General features: G+C 36.4%; 1 protein-coding gene across 3 annotated transcripts in view; it reads right to left on the bottom strand.

The window, feature by feature from the left end:
• Positions 1 to 4,374: 4,374 nt before the first annotated feature.
• The window catches only part of LOC5580273 (E3 ubiquitin-protein ligase RNF13), a 64,866-nt gene continuing 59,316 nt past the window's right edge, over positions 4,375 to 9,924 (bottom strand). For all 3 annotated transcript variants that reach the window (XM_021853775.1, XM_021853777.1, XM_021853776.1), the window contains exon 8: positions 4,375 to 6,235. In XM_021853775.1, coding sequence (XP_021709467.1) covers positions 5,785 to 6,235 — 451 coding nt within the window. In that variant the 3' untranslated portion in view covers positions 4,375 to 5,784. The remainder of the gene's footprint in view (positions 6,236 to 9,924) is intronic.

The raw sequence follows: 9,924 nt of genomic DNA, 5'->3' as shown, positions 1-9,924 counted from the left end.
TGTCCCATGTTCTATGTCACCCTTATAGACCGCGGGACAAATATGCGTAGAACCAACGGCAGTATGGGCCTCGAAACAGATCGAGAACCATATATGGGGTCATACATTAAGTACGTCATGTTATTAGGGGGAAGGAAGTGTTCTGCAAGATGTTACGAATCATACAAGTTGTTTGAAGGCTCCATATAAAAAGTGTGACGTGGGGCGGATGGGCGGGGTTTTTGTCAAAAATGGTATGTTTTTGTGACACGTATCTCATGGACACCCCCTATTGTATAAATTATACAAAACAAACCATTGAACCTACACCTCACCTCCTGACGCATTTATTGAAGGTTCCTTGAAACATTAAGGGACGTCCATAAACCGCGATAAATTGTACAATTTTCAACCCCTCTCAACCTTGGCCACATTTATTTTATGAAAAGCGCGAATATTTTGTATGAATCGTTGCGTTTCCATGAATCTCCTCCTCTTCCTAAAAACGTGACGTAATCTATGGATGACCTTTACATGTGATTACATGAAGCATTGGGTTGTTCTGTCGATGGATTTTTTTGAATGCAAGCGCCATAAATATTTCTTTTCCTATTTTCGATTCAACTAAACATGCTGAACAACATAGCAAATAATTAGGAACATTGTGTGCCTAACTTGACGCACAAGATTTTCATACAAAAATATGTCTTAAACCTTAAAAATAGAAAAATTTCGTCGTCAATTTATGAATAAAAGTATATTACTGACTGTTGTTGATGATATTGCTGTAAAACAGTACAATATTTTCATGAAAATTAATCAACAATATTTAGCACATTCACTAAGGAATGAAAAAATTGACGGACTTGTCGGATGCATTTTCAAATAATTTTTATTTTTTGCCTATTATAAATAAAAAATAAACTTTTTTTGGTTGAAATCTTTCAATAACATGTAAATGAAGATTAAGGAATAAATTTTCGAATGCTATTCTGAACTAGAATTAATTTATATTAGAATAAATTAGAAAATGCGTCAAGTTTGGACCCGCGTCAAATATGGTACGTTCACGGTATTGGAAATAACATTTTAAGGTGTTAATAATAAGAAATTACATTTTAAGCTGAAATACATTTTAAAAATCAATTGAAAAATTCGTATTCATAATTCAAAATAAACGGTTTGTGCGAGTCAGTGCACAGGTAATCAAATTCCTCACGGAACGCCTCTGCTTTGATTATTAATCTTCCAGTTGTCGCGCGGTTTGCTATCATCAGAGCCATCACGCTGGTGCTGTGCACGACTAGCGAGGGTTTTCCACCAGTGGTGTACAACAGCGCGACGGATGAAGTGTTAATAGAAAGCGCACACTCCCTTTCACCCGTTAGCATGAAAAGCTTACACAAATGCATCGAAATATGCGTGGGATGGACTAGAGAGTTTGACCAAACATTTTTTTAAGGATATTTCTAAGGACTTTTAATAATTTCTCGTAACATTTTGACAGATTTACTGTATGCGTTAGTTAGGCACCGTCCAAAAATTACGGGGAGGGGGAGTAGGCTCAAACGTTACGGCTCATACAAAAAAAATATTTTTTTTACACAAAAAGCGTTACGGAGGGAGGAGAGGGGGTCGAAAATTGCCGATTTGAGCGTTACATAATGGATGCTACCTTATGATTTTCTAAATGGTACTTAGTAGGTACCGTAACATGGGGTGTTAAAGACAGGTGGGGTTTTAAGGGATTGAACTTCTCTATCATATTCGAAAATTCACAGAAACGTTGAAATTCGACATATCAGTCATCTGAAATGCTTGATTTGTTAGGAAGATTGAGCTGCATTATGTGAAAGGGGTCTTCTAGTAATTTAAAGTATTGTAGATTCTAGATATTAAAAACGTTTCAAAACATATTTGTTCGTAATTTATGGGCTCAATACATTGATCCACAAAACCATAAAACAATATTGAGAAAAATGTATGAGTACCTAACTTAGAAGCTACCTATATTTAATTAAGATCATAACACAGATAAAAACTTTTAAAAATTGTATCTAAATTTAAATTTTTAAAAATTCTGAGAAAATGTCTCTTTCTGAAAATGAGTGGGGTGTTCTGATTGGTTTGGTCTAGCTGAAAGCTGCGCATTTACCACTGGGCACGTGCACGTTCACATAAAACTACGTGCAAGAGCCACATGATCCAAGATAAACTCTACTGTAATCCTTACAGCGATTTATAGACAAGCGGTTTCCCTGAGATTCCTACAGGAAGAAATTTTGTTCGCTAAGAGACGGGTTCCTGTACTGCCCATAAACGCATAATTGTCCCATGTGAATAGGAAATCCAGCAAACATGGGACTGACGTGCATTTATGGGCAGTGTAGGGCTCCAGAAATACCTTCAGCAATTCGAATTATTCCAGGATTTTTTGCAGGGATTTCGTCAAGATTTTCTGAGGGAGTTTCTGCCGGAATGTGCCTAGTGATTCCTTCAGTACAATCCTTACTTGGGTTTCTCCAGGAATTTCTCCAACGATTTCTAATGGAGATTATACCTGGAACCCCTCCTGATATTTCTCCAAAATTTATTTCAGAGACTTCTCTAAGGATTCCTCCAGGAATATCTCTATAGGGATTTATGCAGAGATGTCTTCAAAGCTTTCTCCAAGTAACAGTACGACGATTTCTTCAAGGATTACTCCATATATTTCTGCAGAATTTCCTCTGGTAGACTTCTCAAGATTCTTCTAGGAATTATTCCTGAGATTTCCTCTGGAATTGCTCCAGAAATTCTCCTGGAGAAAATCATCAAGGGATTCTACAAGAAATAACATCATGAATTCCAATAGGACTCCTCAAGAGTTTCCTTTAGGAATTGTCTCAGGCATGCATCCAGGAGAATCGCTACATGAATTATTCTAAGGATGTTTTTCAGGTAATCTTCCAGGGATTCATCTTAAAATTTCTCCAGAGATTCGTTCTGGGGAATTCTTTGAGAATACTTCTAGAAATTTCTACAGAGATCCGCCCATGAATTCCTCCAAGGATTTCATCAAAATGAATAAGAATTCTGAAAGAATTGAAGAAAATAAAACCCTAGATAATTTCCTGAAGAGATTCCTGGAGTAATCCCTATAGATACCAATTTCACAGTCGAAACACGTTCCTGACGAAAAGTTTTCCGGACTGAAGCGGGAAGTGAACTCGCACTCCTTGGTCGATGCGGCTAAATGCTTTGTAACTCTAAAAATAAAATCTAGAGTAATCCCTTGAGGGATCTCCTGTTAAATTCCCTGGAGAAATTCTTGCAGGAGTCTATCAAGGTATTCTTGAAGAAATCTATGGAGGAATTCCTGAAAAATCCGTGGAACATCAAATATGCTTTTTGACTCCGCTGTCTTTATTTTTTCAACGGATTTTTAGACTGCGTAGACGAAAATCATATTTTATTAAAATATACAGCTCATCCCTGGAACAATTTCTAGAGGGAATCATTTAGAGATTTTTCTGAACCAATCCTTTATGAAATTCTTGAAGAAATCTCTGCAGAAATCGCTGTAGAGATTTTACTAGAGGAACTCTGGATGAGTCTCTCGAGAAACTCCTGTAGGAATATCTGAAAGGCTTCTGGAAGAACTATTTATCACTGTAGAGATTTTGCTGGTGGAATTTGTAGAGAAATCCTTGGAAAACCCCCTGTAGAGATTTTTCTGGAGAAATTATTCCAGTATTCTTGGAGAAATCCCAGCAAAAATCTCTGGAGGATTCATGAAGAGATTTTCCAAAAGGAATTAATGTAGAGCTCTATTGGAGAAATTTTTGTAGAGATTTTCCTAAAATAATCCCTGACGTAATCCTTATGATAATTTCTGATGAAATTTCTACAGAAATTCATAGGAGAGTTTCTGAAGGAATGTCAAGAAGAACTCTTGGATGAATCCCCGAAAGAATTTTCGTGACCCAGAACGAGTCCCTGGATGATTATCTGGAGAATTGGTCGGTATTCAGACAGATCGGATTAGATTATATTTTAACTTGCCATATTTCGGCAGACCATTGAACCTTTTACAACTCCAATCATCTCAATGTTTTGAGAGTTTAATAACTTGAGTTTAATAACTACCTAAATGTACTCTTTTCTTAAGAATGAAGTTCTAAAAGTATTCGAGAATCGATGTATAGCATTATAGGGTTTATTGCGACCTTTGAAATTTGATTCTTGACCGTAAAGGAAAATCAGCGACTTTTAATATGGAGACGCCTACGGAAAAGTACATCACAACTTCTTCTAAGATGAAATGCCTGGTAGAGGACCGAGACAGAAGCAGGTGGAAGTCAGACACCTAAATCGCGGCAGTGATACATCACTAGGCAGACCGGACCAGTTGGCTTCAGTCAAATTCAGTTTATTCCATCTGCATTACCTTATTGTTGTTTTTTTTTGTTTGTGTTTGTGGATGTTTTTCTTTGCGAGATATTCTGCGAGATACTACACTATGACCCAGATAACTAAAACTCACTACATACGTATGGTACTTCTGTCTGCATTTGCGTGTGTCTGCGTTCGTTTCCTGCTGTTATTTGTTACTTGCTCTTCGTCAGATTTTGGTTCAGGAAATTCCAGATTTTGTTCATTTTTATTATCTTAATGATCGCTTATAGCTCATAGCAATAACACATTCTACTATTTAGGTACACACGATAAGGTGAACAACATAATCCTCCTAGCAGCAGACTCGACTGGCAGTAGAGTAGTTTCCATGTTATTCTTCTTACAAGCATGATACTACGCTGTCGTGATTAAAAATAGTAAATTCACATTTCCGATCTGTTCTTCTCGACATGTATGTGTTTCCTTAAATTTACTATTATAATAGATGACTAATATTGTACAGCGTCTATGTGTATTCATTATGCGCGGTAAGTGTTGTTTCGATGCTAATGAAAAGCACGAACAATATTTGATAATCCTACCGTTAGGGAAGGGTCTTAGACACAAAATAATCGAATAAAGGATATGGATATTTTTAAGTTAATCGAACAAAACACGAACAACATGGTTACATCTCACGCTCAGAATATGTTTTCCCTCAATGTTTATAATAAAAGTGTCCGGGTGAGTGTACGTGATCGATTAAATACAAATATTTGGAGCTGTGTTTGTGACCTACAAATTCCTAATTCAACTGTCCAACTAGCAACTAACGCAAATGTTCACTATCGGAAAAAGGATGGTTAAATATTGAATGAGCTGTGACAATCCTGTCTCCCGCATTCCAACCTTACCACAATTGAGGTGTAACACAATGGAATTACTTTTCTTTTGGTTAATAGTTGATTCAGTTTACTGCCTATTTCTAATATTCGTAATGGATAAAATATTTAAAAAATAAACGACTTTAAAAAAATCCAATCACATTCAGGCTTTCTGTTACACAATTTCAGATTCAAGAATCTTTATTTTGTTCTAAAGATTCCCTATAATTTTCTTACAAACGAGTATCGAATAGAGTTGATTTCCAATAAAATGACACAAAAATGAATACGAACAAATGTTTTAGGTACTTATGGTGTAAAGTAACGAAAGAGGTCCACATTGCACCAACCGAACGTTTTATATAAACTGGAAGTTGCATCCGACGGGTGCCTAGAGCTGCTAAACCTAACCGGGTGAATCATAATTCTCCACTTGCTCGTATCACTTCTCTGAATAGTTTATTCCCGAATTCATCTTTTCTTCTTAAAATATATGATGAACAATGGACTTACCTGCTCTGTTCTATCCATTTATGCTAGCTATTTACACGGGAAAGTGGCCACCGGAGCTGCCGGCACCGCCACCGGAACGGTTTGAACGCCGCCCCGGATCGCCGGTACTTCGACTCGGTTGGCTGGGAATAAAGTTAACATTTGGTAGAGCTGCTACGCCGAGACGGCCACCGCCACTGCCTAACGAGCCACCAGCCATTCCACTGGTCGAGGGAAGATTGGGCGCGGATCGGATCTGACGTCGCTTAGCTTCATCGCGGAAGCTGGCGCCAACCATCTCGTCGTCGGTTGTGTCCTCCCCGTGGAACGATCCACTGAGGTTGCTGTTCAGGATGTTATTGCTGGCGGCGGCAGAACTACGGCTGGCGGTGGCGATCGGAAGCGTATCACCGGTGGCCGGCGGTACATCGTCGTCGTCTTCGTCGTCGTCCGATAGGATCTCCTCCAGGCGCTGCTCGTTACGGCCGAAGAAGCGCATTTTGCTGGATTGGGGGGGATAAGAGATGAGATGTGTTACTGATAGATTTATGATTTTGGTTCAGTGTCGATTGAACGATCCATCTTTCTAATCAAAATATAGGTTTCGGATCGAAGATATTGTAAGAGCTTTCAGCAACCCTTTAGAATTAGCCTTTTTTTAAAGTAAGAATATGATTAATTGGTCCAAAAGGATATTTGACAAAACGGTCATTTGGCATTACGGACATTTGGCATAATTTTGAACTATACTAATAGTGAGGGTTATTTGACATAATTAAGATAGTGAACTGAATGATAACAATGGATATTGTAAAAATTCGAGGATCCAAATAGCTGGTCGAGGATATCTATGGGTTGAAAACTTCCACGACTTCCCATGGCATACAGTATCTTCGGGCTTGCTACACAATATACGAATGCAAAAGTGGTTAGCAGGGAAAGGAAGCTCTGAATTAATAACTGTGGAAGTGCTTAGTGCTCTGCTGAGAAGCATGCTCTGTACCAGTATGGCGTAAGCCAAGAAGAACTGTTAAGAAGGCCTTGGAATTTTTTGTAGTAGGTACTGAAAGAAAACGATAAGGAATGCCTGGGAGGACGATGGTATAAGGCGTCAGCCAAATAAAACGATTTTAACATTGGGCGTACATGTTCTCTCGACTATGATTTTGATTGCGATTTGTTCTAACTGTTACGTCTGTTTGTCTGTGCCTTAACCTTCGGACTGTCGCGATATTGCACTTTGTACAACAACTGCGATTCAAATGCTATCATTTTACAACAAAGATATTTATTGGCACTAAACCTAAACGCATTCCTCAAGAATCTCAAGAATAATACTCAATCATGTTTGGTTACATGGCCCTTTAAAATGCGGAAAAATCAACAAATGTACATAGAAGTAATAATGTTTGTAAATTTGAATTTGAGACGATGTTTTTAATAGAAAAAATCGACTTGAAGATTTAAGTAACAGGGTGTCTACTAATTTACAGAAATGAAATTCCCTGAGATTTCCAGGTTTAAAAAAATAAATCCAGGGTAAAGAAATTTTCCAAAATATGTGAATAGTTAATTTTAGATGATTAAATCTTTTTTTTTAATAAAAGGTATTTCTGAAAATAAATTTATCTACCAAAGTATGTTTCACTTCAATAAAACAATAATCTTTTTTGTTCATAACATGTAAACAAATGAAAAAAAAATGTGGTTTTTATTTAATTGCCACGAAAATCAAGTGTTTCTCAAATGATATGAAAGTGGTTTTAATTCATATATGAAAAAAAAAATGTCTTTTCGATTTTAATAAATAATTTTTTTCCCTTAAGGTTTATAAAACGAAGCCAAACTTTGAATTTTCAAGTGCACAAGACGAGAGTATCCGATAACAGTTCACGTTGAAAACCAATCAACTTGCTTGCTTGCTGGTGGTGACCAATGGGATAGATTTTTAACGCGGAGCGCCGTTTGGTTCTTAAGTCTTGTGCTCTTAAAAATTTGAGGTGTGGCTTCGGTCTATAATCACATTAAAATTGGATTCAGATGTATGGACATCAACAACGGACCTACAATATTTTTTTGGAGAGCGTTAAAAAAAAATTAATGAATGAATTGTGAATCTTAAAAGAAACCTATCAGGTAGCACGAGATGAGAGTTTGATTCCTAAGTTGAACACACATTTTTTTAAGTACAATCCTAATGCCCTTTTTTGGAATTTCTTATGACATTACGACAAATATAGCAGCTCGATTTGCTTTAGCTTTTTTAACATATTACTCCGATGATTTCTTCAAGAATTTGTTTTGAGATTTGAACTTGATCTTGAGATTTGAACGTGAACTTTCTAAATAATTCTTCCAAGAATTTCGGTTTACATGCCATCGTTAATTCAATCTGGATTTTTTTAAGACAACCACATCAGGAATCATCCATCCAAAAATTCCATTGATTTCTGTAGGACTTCCTCCAGCATTCCCGTTTAAAGCATCGTCAAGAATTCAAAATTCCTCCACCTCCAGCGAGTGACCAGTGAGTTAAATTTTCAACACAAATGGCTGTCTGTTTCTCTAGAATTATACTTTAGAAAATTCGTGGCTTTGCTTCGATGCATCTTTACCAGAAATACCTCCTAAATTTTTGAAGAAATTCTTCCTACAATATTTAAAAAAAAAATAGAATCTCTAATAATGTCCTACAAGACATTTTGAAAGAATTGCTTGGAGAAATTCGGACAGAATTCCTGAACTTTGGATAAAATTTTGAATAATCCATAGAGATTGGGTAATTTTATTTGAAAAATTATTAGAGAAATGTTTGAACCACAGCAACAATATTTTGATGATATGCTGAAGACATTCCAAGAGAAATTTCTGTAGGAACCTAATGAGGAATCCTAGAATTGAATTTATCGGGATCTTCTTTATAAAAGATATCATCGAATAATGCCTGATGGATTCTTGGAGCAGGTCCTAAGAGTAATCGTGGATGAATATTTGTAAAACTCGAAACGGTTTTTTTTTCAAAAACTCTGGAATAAACTTTTGTGGATGCTTTGAAGTGCTCTAGGATTTTTAGACCAAATTCTGAGGAAATTTCTTGTCAACTAGTGTTTTGATAGCGGCGCAGCCGAAAATATTTTTGATTGAGGAAATTTTTGTCACAAAAACGACATATTCTACCATTTAATACTGTTTCAAAAAAAATTTTTTGAGTGTAGCCGAAATTCCCTGAGAATTCCAGGTTTTTCCAGGTTGGATAAAATTCCCTGAGAATTCCAGGTTTTCCAGGTTTTTCCAGGTAGTAGACACCCTGAGTAAACTTCACTATTTTAACACGCATATTTGACCACCAAATCCCTCACTCCCTGGTTGCGCCACTTCTATGGAGCGATATACAATTTTCGACTTACATTCGAAAAAGCATCTTCCATACAATATATCAAAAATTTGGCCAAGAATCTCGTCAACAACAAAAATCTGCTTAAAATACCCAAAGGACCTTGCTATTTGTTTATTCATAAATATCTTCCCAATTTGTAGAGAATGATTGAAAGAATCTACAGAAATCTATACAAAATCTTGTTGGGCCTCATTTCAACTCTTTCATAGATTAAGGACCATACAAACTAGTAATACAGACAAGGCTTCATCTAGAATCAATATCATCGTTAACTCCAGAAATCATCAAAGAGAGTTCTTAATAAATTTGCCCAAGAATACACAAAATCTTTCATGAATTTTGACATTGTTTTTGGCTCAGCTTTTATCAAACCGTTACAAATCTACTAAGAATTAAAAAAAAAACAAGTGGGGATCTCTCCTACAATCCACTAAGAATCTTATCAGCATTCATCAATTGTCGCATAACTTATGATCTCGCCCTAAAAGCCATTGGTAACCAAGCGTGTAGCTTGTTGGTTTTGATCAAATGAATGGACCGAAAACAAAAACTATCATGACTGGGAGATAGATGAGGATCTTCTCTTCATCGTTGCATTGTTGAATAACGTGTAAATCCATTCGTTTGTTCAGTAACAACAAGCTACACACTTAGCTACCAATGGCTTTTAAGGCAAGATCATATGTTATGCTAGAATTATCATTTTAGTGATCTCTCAAAGAAATTTCGAATGCCAATTATTACCTCGATTTCTGTTAAAAATTATTAAAAATTTGCCGTCAATCTTAATGTAAA

The sequence above is a fragment of the Aedes aegypti genome, chromosome 3, assembly GCF_002204515.2.
Source record: "Aedes aegypti strain LVP_AGWG chromosome 3, AaegL5.0 Primary Assembly, whole genome shotgun sequence".
Classification (NCBI taxonomy): Eukaryota; Metazoa; Arthropoda; class Insecta; order Diptera; family Culicidae; genus Aedes; species Aedes aegypti.
Note: the sequence above shows the minus strand (reverse complement) of the source record. Positions and strands in the feature narration are given on the sequence as shown.